Source organism: Syngnathus leptorhynchus, chromosome 19, assembly GCF_054491065.1.
Source record: "Syngnathus leptorhynchus isolate UIUO chromosome 19, UIUO_Slep, whole genome shotgun sequence".
NCBI classification, from domain to species: Eukaryota; Metazoa; Chordata; class Actinopteri; order Syngnathiformes; family Syngnathidae; genus Syngnathus; species Syngnathus leptorhynchus.
This window is the reverse complement of record NC_141213.1, coordinates 1,761,223-1,783,279: the sequence shown is the minus strand read 5'-3', so window position 1 is coordinate 1,783,279 and position 22,057 is coordinate 1,761,223. Positions and strand designations below refer to the sequence as shown.

Sequence of the window (22,057 nt, the reverse complement as noted above, 5' to 3'; positions counted from 1 at the left end):
TTACTACACTGAAGGTGTCTTAATTCCAAAGTCCAATTTGCCTGATAACCCATCAAAATAAATCACTATTGAGTGACGTCACCAAGGACTCACCATTCACAGCAGGTCGTTAAAAGGACAATTAAGGTTTTGGCCAGTAGGGAGAGTTATGTGCAACCGTTTGGCGAGGCTTCATGTGACACAGCGGTGTTGGTGGTTAACACGTTTAAAGGACGACCCCCACAATCAGGTCAGGTGTATGTGCGTGTGAGGATGCAGATCGTTGTCCCGAGTCCTAAAACAACACAGTGCTCTATTATTAGCCTGTCAGCTAGCTGCGCGGTCAGTCACCCGCTTCACCTTCGCCCTGCTAACATCACTGACATCTGACCCCAATCCCTCCCGACGGCATCTACGCGTGATGCTAACAAAACGAGCAGTTGCTGAAAAATCTTCCATTCCATTTTTTTTTTTTTTTATAACATATCGCATTTATTTGAGTTTCTTGATGAAACATCCAATGTGCATAACCTCCCATGATGCCCCGCCCACCTCACAAGCTGGAAACTGATTGGGTGATGTGATGTGACTTCCTCCTCTCGCTACTGCTACGACTCCACCACAGTCTTCTGGGCCTGGAACATAGCGCCCACAGCCACCTGCGCAGACACACACATGCAATGGCGTCACGACGACTTCGTTCGAACGATCACGTGACCAGTCTCCTTCATCATGACCATGGCAGGCAACTGACGGACTGTGAAATGTTGATTTACTTCAGCCTTACTTGCTATTATGCAACACTCGCTGTTGGCTGTCATTATGTGTGTGTACGCGTTCTTGATTGATGTTTGCGCTTTTGCGCAAACAAGATCGAAGTATTTACTCCTGACCACCAAAACAAACGGGAACTGAGCGGGGTGGGGGGTGGGGTCGCAACCCTTCACGCAGGGTTTTAGCTTCTCAAAAGCTCAAAGTTCATTAGCGAGGGCAGAGTTTGATTCTGGTTTGTTGATGGCAGATATACGAGCGTGTAAACACGCACACAGTTACCCGCCCAATGTGTGCATGCGTTACCTGTCTCTGGATCATGGCCAATGACTGGCGGCCCTCCAGCATCAGCCTCTCCACCAACTTTGGCTCGTTCACATTTTTGTTGACTCTGAAAGCGTCGCGTACACGCCGCACTGCGTACGTCCTGGAACAAAAACTCATTATGTGGAGGATTCTATTTGTATTATTACTATTTTTATTGTGATTCTTTACATTTGAATTTCCCTAAAGACCAATTGTTCGTCGATGAATTTACTCTGTGATCACTCTCGTAATGAACCCACAAGTGAAAGTGCGGCAAAGCTGGCAGATGTTCAGTGACCTTGACAAACTCCACTTCTTCCTCTTGTCGCAGGCGCAGCTCATTGAGCATTCGAGAGAGCGCCAGTAAAGCAATGACGGATCCGTTTTACGAGACGTCGTTAAACACGAGCACAAGGACATGATGGAGAGATGAGGAGACAACGGCTTTTATTATTAGGACGGGATGGAGGGAGAATGAGAACAAGGAAGGCAATGAAGGGAAGCGGGCAAGGAGGACGAAAGAGACTGTTGCAGATGGCGGAGAAGCTGGAATGAAAGTTTGTCACTTGTGGTTCTCACAGCACAATCCACAACTTATTGATCATTAAATGAACTGACAACTATTTTGATTGAACTATGAATTATTTAGTGCCCAAAAGTGTCGGACCGCACTCCATTGGGAGTTGAGCATGACGCAGACTCACAAGTATACAAGTGCATTGGCATCAATTAATAGCCAAGAAGTCGCTTTCACTTTCTCAATCCGTATATTGTTTTGACGCTACATGTATGTCGACTGAGGGGGGGGGGAAAAAAAGAGCATCTTCTCTTGTCTCTGCTGTCTGCCAGCCAATCACAGTGGCGTCTGATGCAAACACCGAGAAGCTACATTAGCACATAGGACGCCGCTGGCAGACAGACAGGTCCTTGAAACAAAATGACGCAGCAGAAACTTCGACGGAGTTAGTAGGACGCACGCACATGTCTTACCTGTAATTGTACGAAGCGAATTTAAAACTTTCTCTTAGGAGCATCCTGTACAAAGAGATCACCTGCGCTCTTGAGGGCGCCGCCATCACGTTGCTAGGCTTACGGCTACAAGTTTCAGTCAACAGGCATTAGGACCCCACTAATAAGTGTGCCCAAAGAGCGCCTGTCCCACTTACACATCCGTGCCGCTGTTTTCTTTATCTTTTTTTTTTTTTTTGTCCAATTCAATTCATACTAGGCTTTTATTTGGCTCGTTGTTAGACGCTCTATATGCATCAATTCAGCAACGTGTTATTTGAATGACTACTTAAATATACAGGCACGTTAGTTGCTACCAAAAGAGCGTTCATGCCGTACGACTTTTGAAGGTAAGCTACTCTTGCAAACGTCTTACAATAAACGTTGAAAGACAAACTTTGTGTTTAACCAACACGAAATGACGTGAGAGTAATACGTGTTATTGCAAGACGCCAAACGCCAAAATATGTCAATCATCATATCGCTTTATTTCACCCTCGATCGCCCTTTGTTATTGATCGATTTAAGCCAGAGTCGCAAATCAAGTCATATTAAATAAGAGGGCATAAAAGTATTGTTCAAATAAAACCTCCAACGTGCACACAGTCTGGACACATTTGCAAAATATGCATTTTAATAAACAACTTAAAATGGCGAGGTGGTACTGGAGGCAAAATGTCCTTCAGGTGCAGATTTTGGCAAACAGAGCATTTGCTGGATGTCGCCTTCGATTGGTTGGTCCTTTTTTTTCCCCCTGGAAACTTTGTCCCTCCATATTGGTCTTTGTCACAGTCATTTTGAGCAAATGACAGCGTCGACCTTTATGTCTCAGCGATTTTCTGAATGTTCTGCTGACTGCGCTTTGCTTCTCTGCACACAGCCTGCGGGGGTCGCTGGATAAGAGCCGATGTCCTTCAGCAGCTCCGGGGGACTTGGGGTCATGATCTTTCGCCAGCTGCTGCGCCCCCTGCTTCCGCCTCTGGTCGCGTCATGCCGATGCGCCTGCACAGATGGCCCCGCCCTAAAGCCCGCCAGGGACCAGGAGAGTCTGGAGGTGTTGGGCCACACCTACCCGTGTGACGATTTCACTAACGTGACGCAGAAGATCCTGGCGAAAGTTGGCCGCAACCTCCACAACCAACGGGACCATCCGTTGTGGCTCCTTAAGGAAAGGATCAAAGCTCACTTCTACAGGTGCCACCTCCACACTTAAAGCCTGACCTCCACGATGATGCGTTGTTACCGTTATTAGGCGATGACGATATTCCATAACGACAGGTGTTAAAAAAAAGTTAAATTGTGCTTGTGTTTTTTTTTTTTTTTCCTCGTCAGCGCTTACACGGGTCGCTCAGGCAACCCGCTGTTCTCGGCCCATGACAACCTGAGCCCCGTGGTCACTGTGGAGCAGAACTTTGACAGGTCATTTTGATTGACAGCCGCACGCCCAGACGCTCTCCCAACTGACTTGATTAATGAATTGACAGCTTGCTGATTCCGCCCGAACACCCCAGCAGGAAGCGCGGCGACAACTACTACCTGAACAGGTGAGCTTGCGCCACCCCGCCCACTATGTAGCCTCGCTGCTTACCTCTTTTATCAGGAGCATGATGCTGCGCGCGCACACCTCAGCCCACCAGAGGGAGTTAGTGAGCAGCGGCCTGGACGCTTTCCTCTTGGCCGGAGACGTGTACAGACGGGACGAGATCGATGCCAGCCACTATCCCGTCTTCCACCAGATGGAAGGCGTGCGTCTCTTCTCCAATCACCAGGTAAAAATAAACAAATCGATAAAAATAAAGCCAGACCATTTGATTTTGTTTCCAATTGCAAATGGATTGAAGTAGCGTCTACTTCAATGGTGCCCCGGAACTTTTATGCGCAGCTCTTCTGCGACGTTGCCGACGGCGACCAGCTGAACATGTTTGAGGCGGCGGGGGGACGCAGAACACCTCACAAACAGGAAATCCATAGTCTGGAGGCCGTCAAGCTCCTGGAGTTCAACCTCAAACAAACACTCAGCCGACTGGTCAGGGCTCTGTTCGGAGAAGGTAGCCTCACCTCGCCGGCCGAGAGCTCCCTCCTCGCTTGACTGATTTCATCTTCCTCATCAGATTTGGAGGTGCGCTGGGTGGACTGCTACTTCCCCTTCACTCATCCCTCTTTTGAGATGGAGGTGCGTTTCCATGGCGACTGGATGGAAGTACTGGGCTGCGGAGTCATGGAGCAGCAACTGCTCAACTCTGGTCAGAACACACACACACAATGAACTTTGAACGTGACGGGATGCCCCGTTAGCACGGAGATTGCGGATTTGAACATTTGGAGAAGACCTGAAAGTGCTTTTGTGAAGTTTTTCAATCATTGTCTGATTGCCAATCAGTCATGCCACCCTCAAAAAGTCATCACGATGACATCATTCATGTTATTTATGAGCTGCTGGCCAAACTTCCTTCCTACACACCCACCGCCGCGGCGCTCTGCCTTTGACTTCCGCCGTGACACGTGTACGCCGGCTGGCAAATTCGTCCAGAGAGGCGAGCGGGCCAAAAATAGTTCAAAGACGCCCGCACGTTTAGTGGCGCACGCGCACTGCACGAGACAAGCGTGTTAGGAATCGCGCACGCCTCCCCTTACATCTCCACTGCGGCAGGGTGACTGGTTGCCGTGGTAACGTACCACATTCAACACCCCCCGCCCTTACGCTCTCCATCCAATATTTCTGCAGTGTAGGAGACAATAGCGAGGGGGAAAAAAGTGAGAGAGCACCCGAGTGACTGCAGTAGAGAGAGAGAGAGAGCGAAGGGAGTGGGGTGAGGGGGTTTCAACAGGGGACACCGGTTGGCGTGAGTCTTATTTAATAGTGTGACCGCCATATGTAGCGCCTGAGGCCCAGCGTGTGTAAAAGGGGAGGGGATAAAGGACAAAGGAGAGCAAAAGGGGGGGGGGGGGATTGAAGAGGAAGTTAGCAAGACGAGGAAGGGGGAGTGATGGATGGCGGAGGAGAAATTAAACATCTTCATTAATTCACTCAGGAGCTGTGAGAAGACGGAGTGCTTTTTCTCCACTTATTTATTCATTACATTCTGTGTGTGTGTGTGTGTGTGTGTGTATTTAGTATGCGTGTTTTTGAACATAGAATATCAATGTGTGTGCAGGAACCTAACACGTGTGTGTGTGTGTGTGTGTGTCCCCTCCCAACAGATGGGACTTACTAATGGCCACGCCTCCTGGCCAAAATCTGATTTACACCCACTTCCTAGGGGACCCCCATAATGCTGGGGTGCGCATGACGCTGGTCTAATGTGTGCGTGTGCACGCGTGTGTGTGTGTGTGTGTGTGGTCAGTGAAATCTGATTAAAGTGGTGTTGCTAGCAATTAACAGACTCTCCAAGCCGTCGCCACGGGCCCTCTGGGAATGTGCGTGTGGTTCAGGTGCTGGCTTCGGGTCTTAATCCCCCCCCCCCCCCTCCTGAATAAATCATGTCCCACCAACGTACACCCCCCCCCCACACCCACCATTCCACCCCAGCTCATCCTGCTGTCATTAACCCTCTGTTCATTTTTCACGCTGAAATTCTTCCTGTGATGAGTCAGCTCGTTTTGTGCGCACAGGATGGAGAGGTGGATGGATGGGGGGATGAGAGGAAAAAGGATGGAGGGATGGGAAGAAATCTAAATTGTCTGTTGCTCCCCCCCCCCCCCCCCCCTCCTCTCCTGCACCACCCCACGCTTGTAATGAGTCATCTTGTCCTGAACCCTAACCCCTGCGTGATGGACAGCTCTCGTTCATGCCGACATTCCTCCTCCTCCTTCATCCCTCACTCTGTCTGCCTCCCGAACACGCTATGGAGAGAATGACTGGTGGCCAGCTGGTACCCCTCCGCCCCCCCCAAACACACACACGACCATTCCCAGAGGGCCTGAGGTGACAGCTTGGAGAGGCTGTTAATTGTTCCCGACATGATTTTAATCAGATTTTACCTTTTCGACACACGCATGGAATGAGCGCGTGTGTCAGCATCGTCTGCACCCCAGACATGACTTGGGGAGGGGGTCAGGCAAGAGTGTGGGGGGGGTGGGGGGGTTATATAGAAAACGTGGCTACAATATCAATGTAACGTGCACAAACTGCGAAAAACGCAGCCGTGAAGTTGCGATGTGGAAAAGGAAAATAGAAATTCATCAGAAGACGGTGGCCGGACATACAGGTGAGCAAATGGAACGCACCTGTTGTGGAAGTTGCCGAGCGTTGCCTCGTTGATCTTTTTGGCCCTTTTCCAGCTGCTCAAGCGAGGAATTGTTGTGTGTGTGTGGGGGGGGGGGGAGGCCATGAATAACACAGACTCACTGTCATTAGTTTGAAAAAGAAAATAAGCAGCATATCAGGTCAAAAGAAAAGCGATGAACACTTAGTCCTACTTGGTTACTGTATTTGAGTGCTGGTCGTTACAGCGTCATGCTGAGAGTCCCAAATTTTGGGAGAAGATATCTCAGTGTGTGTGCGGATGTACTGCCGGCTCGGTGTGTGTGTGTGTGTGTGTGTGTGTGTGTGTGTGTGTGCGTGTGTGTGTGTGTGCATTTGCGTGCATCCAGGGAGTGTCGAAGGGCAGAGCAAACATTTGTTTGTGCAGCCATCCATCTCAGCAGGCTGCTGTGGTCCATAACAAATAGTGAATCTGAGGTAGACTGGCATCCAGGGGGCGCTATTTGTGGCAGGTTGCTTGTGGAAAAAATTAGACTTGGGAGTGGGTGAGGTAAAGACATCAGCATGTCTTAACGATGAAGACATCAGTGCGCCTTAATGAGCGTTTGATGTGGCCCAATGGGACGCAGCCGGCGGGCGGAGCTAGTGAAAACAATGAGATGATAATCAAGAGCCCAGAGCTTTATCAAAAGTGATGTTAAACTCACGGTGAGAGACCACCAAGAAGAGAAATGGTGATGTCACGATGCTTGGTGTGAAGGCCAAACTTTTGCAGCGTAGGCATTAGTCACCTGCACATCTGCCTCGCAGTCCTGAGGTTCCAGGTTCAAATCCAGGCACAAGGATAAGCGGGCCCTGCTGTTTGTGCTGGAAGCGTCAGCCAGCCCAGCTCCCGCCGGCGTTTGCGGCGGACAGATGGCGAGCGCAAGCGGAGAGGATTTCCTTCTGCCGCCGCTGCTCTCGCACGTCTTTATCCACTTTGTCGTCCGCGGAGGACGACGTTTAGCCGCCACCTGCACAGGCGGCAAGCGGGGTTTACAATCACGTCCCTTTTTTTGTTGACAGACGTTGTTGTTTGTTGTCAGCCGGCGCGGCCGACAAGGTGGGTTGGGCCTTTGGATTGGGCCTGGAGCGTCTGGCCATGGTCCTGTACAAGATTCCCGACATCCGAATGTTCTGGAGCCAGGACGAGCGCTTCCTCAAGCAATTCCGTGTGGACGACATCCATCAGGAGGTCCGCTACCAGGTACTGCCTACTCTGTAGCTGTTGTTCCTTTGGATTCTTCAAAAAAAAAAAAAAAAAATGTCACTGGGGTACCGCTCAAGTTGTGCTTTGGCAGTAATTTGGACCAGCGAGTCGCAAAAGTGCGCTAGAAGTAGCGCAAGTGCTTCATGGGCTCCCTCTAGTGGTACAAGAAAGCATCACTGAATGAAACGAGAATATGGGCCAGGTCTCGTTCTAGATTAAAGCTGCCACAAACGAACATTTTTGAAGTCGAAGATCCTATCAGCTCAGTGGCCTTGTGGTACGAATGTCCGCCCTGAGACTGGGAAGTCGTGGGTTCGATCCCCACCCGAGTCATACCAAAGACTATTAAAAAAAAAAATGGAACCCGATGCCTCCCTGCTTGACACTCAACATTAAGGGTTGGATTGGGTATGCTGTAACGGGAGATTCCATCATCATCCTATCGATTATTCCATCGATTAATCGAGAGATGGTATATTAGAGGTGATACTCGGCGTGAAAAGTTGATGATTATGTGTGTGTGTGTGTGTGTGTGTGTGTGTGTGTGTGTGTGTGTGTGTGTGTGTGTGTGTGTGTGTGTGTGTTTTGAGGCGCTGAGCAAGTACCCTCCGTTACGCAATGACATCTCCTTCTGGCTTCCCGCGGCGGGCGAGCCGGCATTCCACGCCAACGACTTCTACGAGTTGGTCCGCACCGTCGCCGGAGACCTTGTGGAGGAAGTGGCGCTGCTCGATGACTTCACGCACCCCAAGTGAGCCCACACACAGCATAGTAGGCCTACGTGTTCATCAAAAAAATATAAAAAGATGTTAAAAATATATTTAAAATGGTATGCAAATGAATTAACTACAATTGAGCTTCCATCGCAAGAGTTACGTTCCTCCCATGAAGTGAAATATGTGATATAAAAATATTTTAAATTTGCACTGGTCATGAATGCAACAAACGATACTCAAGTGATCAGGATCAATCGAGGGAGCGAGAGGAAGGAAACGTCAAGTTTCACGCCAACGCACTCCATCGCAAGTGCAAATTAGCACGCGCTAAGTAGCCATTAGCGACACGTGACACCCTAATGCACCCTCGGGCCGCCATCTTGGAGGGGAGGGCGATCGATGGGGGTCACGTTTCACCAGATGGATGCCGTCGCGTCGGCTCTTACAGCTCTTACGCACACACACACACACATGCGGGAAGGATTGACTTCCTGTTGTGACAGGAAGACGCAAAAGTGAACGCGCTGTCTCCACAGGTGCTTGAAAGGCTCGTTAAAGGTCAAGCAGCGCTTAAAGAGCAATTAGCGCTCAAAGAACGGCAGCTCCATTAGTCGTGATACACGCACGCCAATCACAGCAGAAAAAAAATCCTCCCGATTTGTTTTCTTTTGGATACACTGCAAGACACACTCGCACGGAGATGTGTGTGTCTATTGATCTCTATGGCGGGGGTGCACGTGTGGATAATGGCGATGTCAATTATTCAACACACACATTGACTTCTTCACTGTATGTGTGTGTGTGTGCACATGTTGAATAATTAATCGAGTGGCGCTGGCGGGGTGAGCGACCGACAGGACAGGGAATGAAGAAAGCGGACGAGCCGACCATCCTGTGGTGTGTTTCAGGAGCGGGAGGCGGAGCTTATGCTTCCGCGTGGTTTACCGCCACATGGAGCGCACCCTAAGCCAACAGGAAGTGAACACGCTTCACCGCCAGATAGAACGCATGGCCGAGACGCAGCTGGGCGTCGAGGGACGCTACTGAACACGCCCGTGGTAAAACGGATCCACTTTTGTTAATTAATATGGATAAATAGTCATTAACATGAAAATCAGGAATATACAGCACAGTCAACATGTTCATGGAATGGTGTTTTTTAAGGGAAGAGCTGCCATTATATGCTAATTTTAGGCTTAATATTGACTTTATTCAAATACAAATAAAGTTGGGTGGAAAATGTCAACTCCACCATGTGGAGGAGGATATTGACGTTATGTTGGCAACTAGATGCTAACGCTAATGTTTGTTTCCATTTGAAAAGGTGTAAAGAGACATTTGTTGGGAGTTCAGATGTTCCTAATGAAGCGTCTTTTTGTTCATTGCTGATCGTGTCAACATTTTCAAATGTTTTCAAATAAAATGTGGTAAAAATGGTCTATGCCATCCTAATTTCTTTTCCATTTCCCATTACTTGGCCAATCCTAGGAGGCCTGAGCTGTTTAGATGCCGATAGTGGTTAGCAGGTATTTGTCATGTGTGTGTTGCCATGGTAACGTGCCCTCCAAATTCCAGGCTGCTGTTGGCACGGCCTGAGAAGATTGTCGCATAAGAGGGCGGGGCTCGTCGCTGTCGTGACTTAGCTTATTCACGTGTGTCGCATGTTTCAAAACAAGAACATTCACAAGAAGCTTAATGACATCAAGCCGAACTCACTGCGTTTATGAGCCGGTCAGTCGGTGCCATGATAGGATGGCGAGGGGCCTTCTGATGGACCTCCCGAGGTGGGGGTGGTTCTTATTTTTAGTAATGACCCACTTTTTCCTCCAGAGCTACCCTGCTGGAAAAGGCTTTACGATAAATAAATAAACAGGAAATATTTTTACATCACCAGCGTGCCTCAAACATCCCAAAACAAAGGCTCTCTTCTTGACTGGTTATTGTAGGATGTAAAATTGGACCAAAACTCTTGAGGGTTACTGTCAAACGAAACACAAGACTAAACCAAATAAATGCCATGTTTTTCAGGGATTTTGGTTTCCATTAGCCTATGGCTAATGCGAGGCTAACAGAACTAAGGATGATTTTTAAATGGCGGTCCAACCAATTAACATTCAGGGAGAAACACAGATAATTAACCCGCAAATTTTCTTTTTACTCTGTTCCCCCCTAAAAAAAAACTCAAAACATGGCGTTTTTATTTCTTCTGCTCTTTTATTCGTTCAAGTTGCGTTATCTGCATACTTGCACCACACTGCCCCTAAGAGGCCAAGGCGCACATAGCAGGAAGATGACACTGCAGCAAGGGGTCTGCTTTAGTGTCTATTATTTTTTCCCTTCTGCTTTCCTTCATTTTTTTTTCCATTGACGTTTGCTGACTTTTTTTTTTTTTTTTAGAATAAAACATTTTGTAATTGCTATTTAAATCAATCGATTAATCTCATGCAGGTTCTCTGCACGTTAATTTGTTGATTGTCAAAAAGAAAAGTGTGATTATTCTTGTAGTATGAATGCGATTATGAGTGAAGCAGACGCCTGCAGGGTGTGGTCGTGAGTGGGTTGAGGCCAGAAGAAATCTCGCGGGATTTCCTTCATGAATATTGAATGAGCGGCTTTCTTCCTGCAGGCCTTAATTGCGTCTTTAATTATTCAGCAGTCTCGCTTCCAGGAATTAGTCGGCGCCCACCGAGACGCTCCCTTGCAGTCCTCAAAATCATTACGAACAAAAACAATTGTTTGCTTTTTTTGCGTGGGGTGAGGCGATCAAATCCGATTTCGATAGAGCATTATTGCGCATATAGTTACGTGACCACATTAATAAGTAAGACATCTAATGTGTCGCCAATGCAAATGTAACATTTCTTTTATGATTATTCAGGAACGTGCACGCAACGTGAGCGTCATGAAATATGGAAAGCATTGAAATTAAATGAACCAATCAACACAAAAATCAAGATTAAAAAAAAATACATATATCCCCCTAACATATGTGTAGGCTCTCTAAATCCTGTTGTACAATCGTTCCATTTTGGTTTAAAAACATAATTTCGTTGGCGTTTCCGTTTTCCCTATTTTTTGGATGAGGCCATTTCATGAATGCGGTTGTTAAAAAATATTAATAATAAAATAGGGCAGCACAGTTGGGGGCAGCACAGGTTTGTCTGGATTTTCAAGCTCACAGCACGCTCGCGACCCGTCAGACAAATAAGGACCGAGGGACTTTTGATGTTGGACCAGCTGAGGCCTCATCTTCATCCTCCTCTTCATCTTCAGCCATATGGAATGAGCATTCGCGTCAGTTCGTTAATAAGAAATGTACAGCAAAAAAAAAGTGATGTCACAAACATCCTTTCAAACAGTATTGTTTTATTTTGCACTAAATCCATTTTCTGATATTTCTATGTTCATTAAAAGTGGAATAAAGTTTCTATATGATAAATCTTTTTCTTAGGAATATTTTACATCATAAATTCTTGAAAATTCTTTTGATGATTTTTGGAATGATTTGTAGAAGTTTCGAGCAAACAAACAGAAAGAGACATAAACATGAAGTTATTATTATTCAATTAATTATTACTTGTTATTTATTGGAATACAACAGTCTTGAATTTTTAATGAATGAATATTGATTGGTCGGTAGGAGCTACACTGGCCGTGATGTCGTGGTGGTATTGCTCTTTTGCTTTGTTTTTCTATTTTTTGCCGTAATCACAAACACAACAACGTTAACGCTAAACTCTCTACTCACGTACAAAAAACAAACAACTTGTAAAACATTTCAGGAAACCAGCACAAAAATCAACTTCAGTTCACCTTAAGTCTTTGCTAAATGTTAGCTAACCTGAAAGCACGCGCCCTTGGCGCTCAACACTGAAATGTTAAAGCGCTAAAATGTGACAATGGAAATCATTGAAACACTTAAATGCTAAAATGTTAGAACCTTAAAAGACTAAAACATTAAAACGCTAAAACATTCAACATTCAAATGCTCAAATGTTACAACGTAAAATGTTAAAAGACTAAAATGTTCGATGGCAAAATGTTATAACGCTAAAATGTCAAAATTAAAATGCAAACAATACAAACCTAAAAGGTTAACAATTCAAACATCAAATAGCTAAAATGTTAAAAACAAAAATGTCAAAAGACTAAGACATTAAATCGCTAAACTTTAACACGTAGCTTTTACACTACAATGCCAAATGTTATCAGCTGATGTACAACAAAGGCCGACCAAAAGTTACACGTTTTCATCCTAACGTCAATACTTAGCTCCATCTTATCACCGTGAGCCGCTTAAATCATCAGCAAAGTGTTTAAGCCTGACTTGGCTGCATTTGGAAAACATTTCTCAATTAAGAGTTTCATTGAAGCAACTCACCTCTGGTTAGCATCAGCTCGCGTTAGCGCAAAGCCTTCGATTCACAGCGCTACGCTAGATGCCGTGTAGCGCTAAGCCAACATTTGTGCTCATGTCCTAAAAAGGGGTGCGGAAGTGACATCATGCAAGTCAAAGACACTCACTTCCTGTCTGTGCCTTAAACACTCTTTGGCTGTGCTGGGACTCAACAAATGTCCTCTTTCTACTTTTGATGATGCCATATGGATCATTTATCATTCCCGACTCCACAGTCGAAAGATGTGCTACTCCCTGAAACCTGAAATGTGCATTTTGACACGATGTGGGCCAGTATAGTATGGAGTCTAGGAAAGGATTCCCAACACAGCCAAAGAGGTTGGAAAAAAAAAAAGCTAGCTTGCAAGTTAGCAAGCCTAGCCGCTAAGCCTTGCAAGCCATATTGCTGGGGACCAATTTGGTGTGCTGCGCGTGTTCAAGTTGCGTCCGCCCGACGTCCACGCGAGCGCCAAAATTCCTTTGGCGTGTCATCCACATGTCCTCAAAAGTTTGGTCAGAGTGGCAATCAAAGCGTCATGGCGGGCGTGTGACGGGACGAAGTGCTTGGAAGGCAGAGTTGAGGGACAACACAGGCCTGTGCGTTCCCGGTGGGTTGTTGCTGTTGTTTTCTTTTGTTTATTGGAGATGGGGTGGGGGGGGGTCTTTCTTAAAGGGCCAGCAGCCAGGTGAGCAGGCCGGGCAGCGCCGCCAGGAACGCTCCTCCCAGTCCACTGGCCATGCCCCACCTTGGGGCGGCGCCATTTCCTCCACTGCAAAGTTCAAACAAACTCCCGCGAAAATCCAGACTGCGAGATTCCTTCTTGAGTTTCTCCCAAAGGTCGTTAGCGCCTTCCTGGCAGTCGGACAGCGCCGTGCTGGCGCAAGAGTGGAAGTCGTCCCAGTAGCTGGCGGGAAACAACAACAACAAACGTTACACATTTCCTTGTGAGATCCAAGTTGGAATCTAACAACAAAAGTCGTATTTCCATAAACGGAGGAGAAAAAAAATGAAGAACCCCCCAAAAATGGAGAATTTCTTGTCTGGCCCATTATTTTTCTTCTAATGAGGGCTGTACTTCCGCCCACTGACCATGTGATCAATGAGGCGTGCAAGGACACATCTATAATGTGCCTTTTGACCCGTGTTCACGCTACCAATTAGCATGTGTGTGGTGAGGAGGCGTGTTGACCGGTCCCACCTGCCACGCCCCCTCCCTGCTGTGATAAAGCTGTCGCTCAATGAAATCAATGCGTGTGTGTGTGCGTGCACCATCTGGAGTGGGCGTGTTGCCCTCATGAAAGTGTGTTTAAGTGTGGCGGAGGACACAAAACTACGCCCTCACGCATGTCTTGGACAAACATTTGGTTTTTGAAGCCGCGGGGGCGGGGTTTATCTCCAAGGCCAATTAACCACGTCGTCAAGCATCCCGTTTACAAAGGTCAAGCAAAACAGTCCATTTTTTTTTTCTGACGGATGTAACAGACGGCATTTGGAACGATGAGGTGATTTTCAACCAATTTTTGCTATGCTTCATTGATTTTATCGGGCCAAATAATGTGATGACTAAAAAGAAGAGGCGTTTTTTTTTTGCCGTCATCAAAGATGGCGTGGGTGCGTGCGTGCGTCATACGTGCAGATCTTGTGCAGGTTCTGCTGGTCATCGAGGTCGGCGGGGTAGTTGGCCATGTTGTCTCCCAACTGCAGCAAACAGTCGGAAAAACCTTTGAAGACAGCGTCACAGTGGGCGGAGCTTACCAGCACCGACTGCAGCAGCCACACTGAGCCCAAAGCACAAAACAGCGAACCACTGTTAAACCGCGCGGGGCCCCACAATCCGAATCATCAGCGCAGCAAAATGCAAAGGCGACGCATTCACATAAACGCTGGTAGACGCTCCAAAAACACTTCGAAACATTAGTCACGCCTCAACTAATGACGTCATCGTCTGACCATCGACTTCTTTCGGAGTCCTGTTCATCCAACGTTCACACGTAGATCTTTTTTTTTTTTCCTGCTACGACTAATGAGACTAACTGCCAAATACACGGATGATCTTTTTTTTTTTTTAAATGGATTCTGCATGATGTTGTGCAGCGTGCGACGTTCGCGGCGAGGGCAAGCGCTCCCTGGACGAGGTCACCCACGCGTACACACACTTGCCACAGCTCAGCACATTTCACGCAAGTTGAATTTGGCAAACATGATGAGCGAGGACGCCTTGGGAGTTGAGACCCTTTTCATTGGCGCCTTTTTGATTCTTATGTCATTTTGGACCGATTTCATGACGTCATGGTATTTAGATGCTGGCTGACTTCATCCATTCATCTCGACTGAAATATTCGATTGATGAAGACAATGATATGAATTGTTAAGATGAAGCAAGTGGCAAAAATGAAAAAGCTTCTTTATGAGTCCTGCAATTGGGAAATTAGCAATTCCGAACGCAAATCGGAAAAAGATGTTATATAGGGTTTTATCCCTCTCCAACAATGAATACATGAATGAGAAATGGGTGACGTCACATTACACTTATCATTTCTACATTCAAATACATATCTTCACATACACTAATATTTCATGTTCATGACTTTTTTTTCCATTTAACAAAAAAAAATCGGGTTTTTTTCCGTTCCATTAAAAATCTTTTTTTTTAACACGACAAATGTTAAAAATGCCCACACAGATTTGATCCACTTTGAACTGATCATTACCCGTTGCTTATCTTTCTCTTTTTCTTTTGCGTGGAGGTCTTGCAAATTTTCATTCCTTCCTATACCTGTCACGCGCACACGCACGCACACACTCGCACTTTCCTGCAGTGCAGAAAAGCAGCGTGCTGAATGCGTTCGACACACCCACCACACGCACACACACACACGCGCGTACACACTCACGCGCGAAGAAAAAGGACGTGTTTTTCCAATCACAAATCCAGTAATAATAATAATAATAATAATAAAATAATAATAATAATTTGTTGTATTTATACAAGATAAAAAGAATAACGTTCATAATAATGAGACAAGAATAGCTATAGAAAGACGGGGGAGTGCGCGCGCTCACGAGCTTTGCTCTATCTTTCACATGCACGCGCAGACCACACACTTCGCACTTATGCAATAATCAAAGCAAGAACATTCATAAGATGTGTGTGTGTGTGGGGGGGGAATAATAATGAATGCTGCAGTCCAAATATTAGACGGAGCCTGCTCGGCCCGTGCACCCGCGCTCTGCAGAAAGGCGCGTGCACGGCTACAAATGACATCATCATTGTTCTGTCTATTTTTTCATCATTCCTTTTTTTTTTCAGGTAGAACAACAAAACGTGAGCATTCAATTTTTCACGACTATTCTTCATTTTAGGACAACTGGGCACGGCCTCGGCGCTGAGCGCAAAATCGAACACGCAAACACACCCGCGTAAAAGGCCACTTTGCTACAAATAAAGGAGGAAGAGGAAGAAAAAGAGGAAGAGGAGAAGGAGGAAGATAGGAAGGGGGTGGGGATCCCCCTTGTCAGCGAGCACACACTCACGTTAACACACATTCACTCACACACTGTAGTGCTCACGTGCGACAAATGAAATCAAATCATGACATGAATTATAATGAAGACAAAAAATATTTTTGGTCAGGAAAAAACAATGAAATGGACTCGTGCACTTTCACGTGTGACTACAAGGTGACTATATTAAAACTAATCGCAAACGTAACAACCGTCGTTGAACATTAATCATAAAGACGATGATGCTGACAAAAATGTCGTTTCGCAACTCACCAAAGTGAAGCGCCAGCACGAGCAGCAGGCTTCCCGCCATCCTCGGTGGACGCGCACGCAAGCACGCACGCATCCACGAACGAACTGACGCCGCAGAGGAGGCGCGCATTCCCGCAAAGTCACACGCACGCACACGCTCCTCCTCCTCCGTGGCGGGAAAAGAGAGAGAGAGCGAGAGAGAGAAAGGGGGGAACTCCTCCTCATCATCATCATCATCCTCGTCATTGGAGAGACTCCATTCCATTCACTTTTTTTTCTTTCTTTGCAACATGGCCTTCATTTGAACATGACGTGATTTTTGGGGCGTCATTTCAATTCCCCGCATTTTCCATCATGCGCAACATGCACGTTCAAACGAAGGCCCTTCTGAAGAGCTTTTTCTTCAATGCGTCACGATTATTCCTCTCTTTATGATGATTATTGTTACACAACAAAAAAATAATACCAAATACAATATAAAAAAATGTATTCGGGGAAATGAACTGGACTTTTTTTAACATCAATCTCTTTTTCATCGTAGATATTTTGCCTCTTTCCACACCTTCAAATTGTACATTTTTCTTTTCCTACTTTTTTCCGCCTGTGTTTGCTGAAGAATGAAAATTCCATCAAATCTTTCAAATGAGGAAGTGTAACGCGTCATTATTATTTTTAGGGTTATGCCACTGACCACATTTTATTGTCTCAGCAGCTAAAATATTTTTAAATTGTACATCGACATATGACATTAAAAATGACTTTCAAACATCGCACACACACAAATATGTATCCGATCCATGGCAAGACTTCCAGGGCCTGTGCCTCTGTTCACCTTGAAGGGGGTGTCTAGCGCCCTCTGGCGGCGTTAAAGAAAGACGCAGAAGTGAAGCATCCTGATCAATAAAATCTCATACTTTGGCTTCTGGCATGTTTTATTGTTGTTTGTCAGGCCTGCCCTCGGATAAAGAATTGTTCAAATCAATATTTTTTTTTCACTACGAACTCCATAAGTTCTTGCGGTTCTGGAAGAATTTTCTGGAAGGATGGTCCATGTTTGTGGTGACCTGCGTTGACATCTTCATGACAGTCATCTTCATCAAGTGTTGTTGTGCTGACTGAGCATCCAAAAGGCTTTTCTGCTTTTTCTTTTGGTCTGTTCGTGGTGACCTTCTACTTCCTCCATCAACTTTCTTCAGTCCAAATTAAGTCTTGCTCATCAATTTTTTCACTTCTAGTTTAAGGCAAGCTTTTCCTCTATTTGACATCTTCGTCATAGTGAAAATATTTTGTAATTAATTCATTAATTAATTAATGAATGAATTAATTCAAATTAATATTTTTTTTTACAATTACTGCTAATTTCAGTAGTTTTTTGCCAACGTGCTACATTTGCAGAGTCCACATTCCAAAGAACCCGGACTGGCAGAACAGCAAGGCAGACGCGCTACCCACTTGTGCACCGCGCCACCCCAGGTCAACATACTTCTTGGACCGTCCAACAAAACAGGAAGTTGCTGACTCGAACATGTCACAGTGACCTCCGCGCGGGAAGCTCAAGGTCACAGGAAGTGGGACTATTTGGAAAGAAGGAAGTCACTTGGCTTTTTAAAGGAGCTTCAAGATGCTGTTGTCACAACCGGACTTTTGAGCTGGTGTCTGTTTTTGCTCAGCTTGTCTTCCATCCTCTTTGCATCTTCGGCCAGTATGAATACGAGGGGGCGCTACAACGAGGCGGTGAGTAAGCTAAGCAATTCCAACTTAGCACGCAGAATGAAAAACCTAAATGTCCCCGCAGCCGTCCACCAACAACCTGGAGAGCAATGGAGATGATTTCCCCACATTCGAAGCTTTTCAAGAGGAGCAAGTGGAATTTGACGACGAGCTGGACCCGCGAGGGCGTGGAGGGCCGCTGAGCGTGGAGGACGTCAACATGTGCAGGGAGATCAACATGCCCAAGCATCGAACCCAAGCTTATGACACCCAGCACCTGGTGGTCCGCCGGGGACAGGAGTTCCTCCTACACGTCACCTTTTCTCGACCGGTCACACCCAGGGACCAGTTCCAGCTGGAGTTCCTGATCGGTGGGTTTCCATGACGACCGCTTCAATTTGTTGAAGGTTATTGTGAGTTCCTCCGTCTTCAGGTTCCAAGCCCTCCATCCCTCGGCGCACCCTGGAGAGGGTGACGTTCGGCACGCGGCGTCGGGGTCGCTGGGCGGGTCGCATCGTGGACTCCCAAGGCTCGCGGCTGATGTTGGGAATCACCCCACAAGCCGACACCATCGTGGGGAAGTTCCGAATGTATGTCACCATCGTGTCCAAAAGAGGCTTGCAGCGCACCAAGAGGGACCCAGCCACCGACTGTTACATCCTCTTCAACTGCTGGAATAGCGGTGGGTTAGCGCGCTTTGCCAGATGCTAACCCACCTTCCTCCTTCTTGGACACTTGACCTCGTCTTTGTCCGCCCGCAGATGATTCCGTGTATTATCCGGATGAGCAAGGACGGCTGGAGTACGTTCTCAACGACACCGGCGCCATCTACATGGGATCCGAGGACACTTTGCTCAGTCGCGACTGGGTCTACGGACAGGTGCGTTAGTAAACTGGCTAATATGCTAATAAGCTAACTAACATTTGGCACGTCTTTGCAGTTTGAACAGGGCGTCTTGGATGCGTGCATTTACATCCTGGACGCCTGCCGCATGCCCATCCGTAACCGTGGCGATGCCATCAGAATGGTCCGGATGGGTTCTGCCTTGGTGAGTTCTGACATGGCTTCTCACCTTATTTGGCTTAACCTATTGAGGCGTGTGTTTGATCTTCCCTATGGCAGATTAACTCCCAGGATGAAAACGGCGTCCTGATGGGCAACTGGAGCGAGAACTTTTCTGGAGGCACGGCGCCCACCCTGTGGACGGGCAGCGTGAATATTCTGTTGCAGTACGCCAACACGGGGAGTCCCGTCCGCTACGGCCAGTGCTGGGTTTTCGCCGGAGTCTTCAACACGTGTAAAAACAACTGATGCTCTCTCCATCCGTCGCCACGGTAACGCCCACTGTGGCAATGACAATAATGGCTCCTTTTGCAGTCCTGCGCTGCATGGGCATCCCGGCCAGAGTGGTTTCCAACTTCAACTCGGCTCACGACAACAATGGCAACCTGAAAATCGAGCTCATCTTCAAGGCTGACGGATCGGCGGACGAGCGCAACACGCAGGACTCCATCTGGTACCGCGTGGGATGTTGCCAAGTGGCGACAGCGAGGGGCAACCATTTTAATCCCAAACTGACTGAAAAACCGGACAATGTTTGTGCAGGAACTATCATTGCTGGAACGAGGTCTACATGAAGCGGCCTGACTTGCCACCCCGACTGAACGGCTGGCAGGTGGTGGACGCCACCCCCCAAGAGACCAGCGACGGTAGGTTGGCGGCGGTGACGTCAAGTGACTCGCTGGATTTTTTGCGACAACGACGTGGCACTCGTTTTAAAGTGGAAGCTGAAGACCTGAGTCTCCCTTGTGACATCAGGTCTCTACCGCTGTGGCCCCGCCTCTGTGACCGCTATCAAGGAGGGTATTGTGGGTCACTCCTACGACGGACCCTTCATTTTTGCCGAGGTCAGCTGTCAAGTCCGGCCGCAGCTCTTTTGGTGTCTTTGGGTGGTTGACATCAGCGCGTTGCCTTGCAGGTGAACAGCGACGTCGTCTACTTGACCCACGACAAATACGGCAGCGTCATTTCCACACATGTGGACAAGAGGCTGGTGGGAAAAGGACTCTACACCAAGCACATCTTGGTGGACGCCCCCGACGACATCACGTACACGTACAAGTACCCCGAAGGTGACAACCCCTGATTCCGCCCCAGTCGGCCTCACGGGCTTCGCTCAAGCACGTGCATGTGTAGGGAGTCCTGATGAGAAGAAGGCCATGGTGACTGCCCAAGGCTTCGGTTTGGAGCGAGACGACGTTCCACCAGACACCGATTCTCTACTCACATGCACGCTCTCCGTCGAAAAGGTCTTCGTGCCTTGCACAAATCAAAGTCAAAGTCATGTGTGTCTTGTGGTGAGCTCCCCTTTAACATGTCTTCCTCCGTTAGGCGGAGCTGGGCAAGGACCTGGACCTAGTGGTGGAGATCCAGAACAACAGCGACATGGCCCAAACGGCCAAAGCCTTGGTGTCGTGCAGCGTCATCTTCTACACAGGCGTGCTGGCCCATCGTTTCAAAGATGAAGTCGTCAAGGTCACCGTACCTCCTAACAAGAGTGAGTCTGACTAACGTGGACTGTGCCTCACGGATGAAGGCTCGTTTCGATACGCTAAAGCCGACTCGTTTCTGTCCAGCCGAGCGCGTGGTGTTGAAGATCAAGGCTCAGGATTACCTGAAGAACCTGGGCTTCCAGCGCTTCTTGGCCTTCACACTGATGGGTCGCGAGGACACCATGTACCTGAATGTCTTGAGGGTGGTCTACCTGCAGGCCCCCAACCTCCAGCTGGAGGTAACGCTCGACGTCACGGCCAGGTGAGACAGGACTGCCAGTTGATGGCGGTGTGGCGTCGCCCCCCCCGTAGGTGAGCGGAGTCCAAGCGGTTGGACAGGACATGTTTGTCAACGTCTCTTTCGTCAACACCTTCAACTTCCCTCTCTACAACGTCACCTTGGGCATGGAGGGCCCCCGAGTCATGGCCAACAGGAAACGCTTCTACAAGTACGCGCATCTGCTCCCGTGCTGCCCACCTCGCTCTTCGTGTATCTTTATGTGTGTGTGTTTGTGTGTGTTTCAGCATCATCCAACCTCAAGGTTCCTTCAATTGGAAGGAGTCGTTCATCCCGCAAGTAAGCGGAATGCGCACCCTGGTGGCCGTCATGTCCTGCGCCAATCTGTGCGAGGTAAAGAAAAGCCCAAAGTCAATGACATTCTTCTTTTAGATGCTTTTGTTTTTTTTCTTCTACTTGATACAAAAAAAAACGTTGTTGTTTCATAACCTATTTTCTCTATTTGCAGATTTGGGGAAAGATCAATTTCACAGTTGAAGAGAAGCTTGACAATGAACATGCGCCCTCCTCACTTTGAGATGGGCACAACCGACAGGCTTCTCCCGCACGCTTTTTGCAATCGCCAATAATCGGAATGACATTGGAAAAATGGTGACAGTAAATCTGTTTTTTAATCAAAGTCGCAACATTAAAAAATTAGTCTGAAAAAAATCTGACTGCAGTTGAGTACAACCAAACATTTTCACTAAAAATTCCAAAGATTGTATCCTGAGAAGTTGATTTCTTTTTTGTATGTGTTGACAAAACTAGCCTTTTTGAATTCGGTCCTTATCGCCTTGAGAAAACCTGGACAAAAAATGCCTCCATAAACCAAGTGATTGTTTCTCTCTTGAACTCATTTTTGCTCTAATGCATTTCTTGCTCATCTAACAATAAAGCAAAGTCAAAAGCATCATCATGAACTTGTTCTTTTGAGAGTACTGCTTTTGTTCAGTCAAAATTAGCATCTCACTTTTTTTGAACAAAACTCTTTAGATTGCGTGGACGTCCATTTGACACTCTTACATAAACCACACAAACACAAATAGACGAGCTATGTTGTTCACATAGCCAAACGTGTACGTACTACACTTAACACATACTGCAGGTCCTATTTTCACCACTAGGGGG

At 47.2% G+C, this 22,057-nt stretch overlaps 4 protein-coding genes across 8 annotated transcripts; 2 read left to right on the top strand and 2 right to left on the bottom strand.

Moving 5' to 3' along the window:
* Positions 1-449: 449 nt before the first annotated feature.
* lyrm4b (LYR motif containing 4) lies at positions 450-2,404 on the bottom strand. The gene is made up of 3 exons (XM_085938706.1): positions 2,047-2,404; positions 1,057-1,177; positions 450-638 (listed from the first exon to the last, which is right to left on the bottom strand). Exons 1-3 carry the CDS (start codon positions 2,130-2,132, stop codon positions 588-590), a joined length of 258 nt encoding a protein of 85 aa, XP_085794832.1. The 5' UTR covers positions 2,133-2,404; the 3' UTR covers positions 450-587.
* Positions 2,010-9,664, top strand: fars2 (phenylalanyl-tRNA synthetase 2, mitochondrial). 2 transcript variants are annotated; one of them, XM_085938697.1, is made up of 10 exons: positions 2,010-2,414; positions 2,945-3,258; positions 3,397-3,483; positions 3,549-3,608; positions 3,665-3,833; positions 3,947-4,112; positions 4,176-4,307; positions 7,354-7,514; positions 8,108-8,268; positions 9,142-9,664. In XM_085938697.1, exons 2-10 carry the CDS (start codon positions 2,972-2,974, stop codon positions 9,278-9,280), a joined length of 1,362 nt encoding a protein of 453 aa, XP_085794823.1. In that variant the 5' UTR covers positions 2,010-2,414; positions 2,945-2,971; the 3' UTR covers positions 9,281-9,664. The 2 variants fall into 2 exon arrangements, with proteins under 2 accessions (XP_085794823.1, XP_085794824.1); XM_085938698.1 differs by lacking the exon at positions 2,010-2,414 and adding an exon at positions 2,626-2,798.
* On the bottom strand, positions 2,573-16,636 carry nrn1a (neuritin 1a). 4 transcript variants are annotated; one of them, XR_015069132.1, is made up of 10 exons: positions 16,408-16,636; positions 14,261-14,408; positions 12,615-13,534; positions 9,950-10,073; positions 8,123-8,294; positions 7,060-7,550; positions 6,292-6,345; positions 4,123-4,304; positions 3,653-4,054; positions 2,573-3,226 (listed from the first exon to the last, which is right to left on the bottom strand). XR_015069132.1 is itself a non-coding variant. In XM_085938703.1 (3 exons), the coding sequence occupies exons 1-3, from the start codon at positions 16,514-16,516 to the stop codon at positions 13,297-13,299; spliced, it is 495 nt and encodes a 164-aa protein (XP_085794829.1). In that variant the 5' UTR covers positions 16,517-16,636; the 3' UTR covers positions 11,587-13,296. The 4 variants fall into 4 exon arrangements, 1 of the variants encoding a protein (XP_085794829.1); XR_015069133.1 differs by lacking the exon at positions 7,060-7,550; XR_015069134.1 differs by lacking the exon at positions 9,950-10,073.
* Positions 16,637-18,169: 1,533 nt separating this feature from the next.
* LOC147041527 (coagulation factor XIII A chain-like) lies at positions 18,170-21,464 on the top strand. The gene is made up of 15 exons (XM_085939780.1): positions 18,170-18,467; positions 18,530-18,778; positions 18,858-18,976; positions 19,038-19,145; positions 19,220-19,394; positions 19,475-19,613; positions 19,703-19,806; positions 19,916-20,004; positions 20,076-20,229; positions 20,294-20,406; positions 20,489-20,654; positions 20,734-20,888; positions 20,962-21,098; positions 21,175-21,280; positions 21,396-21,464. Exons 1-15 carry the CDS (start codon positions 18,170-18,172, stop codon positions 21,462-21,464), a joined length of 2,181 nt encoding a protein of 726 aa, XP_085795906.1.
* Positions 21,465-22,057: the final 593 nt, after the last annotated feature.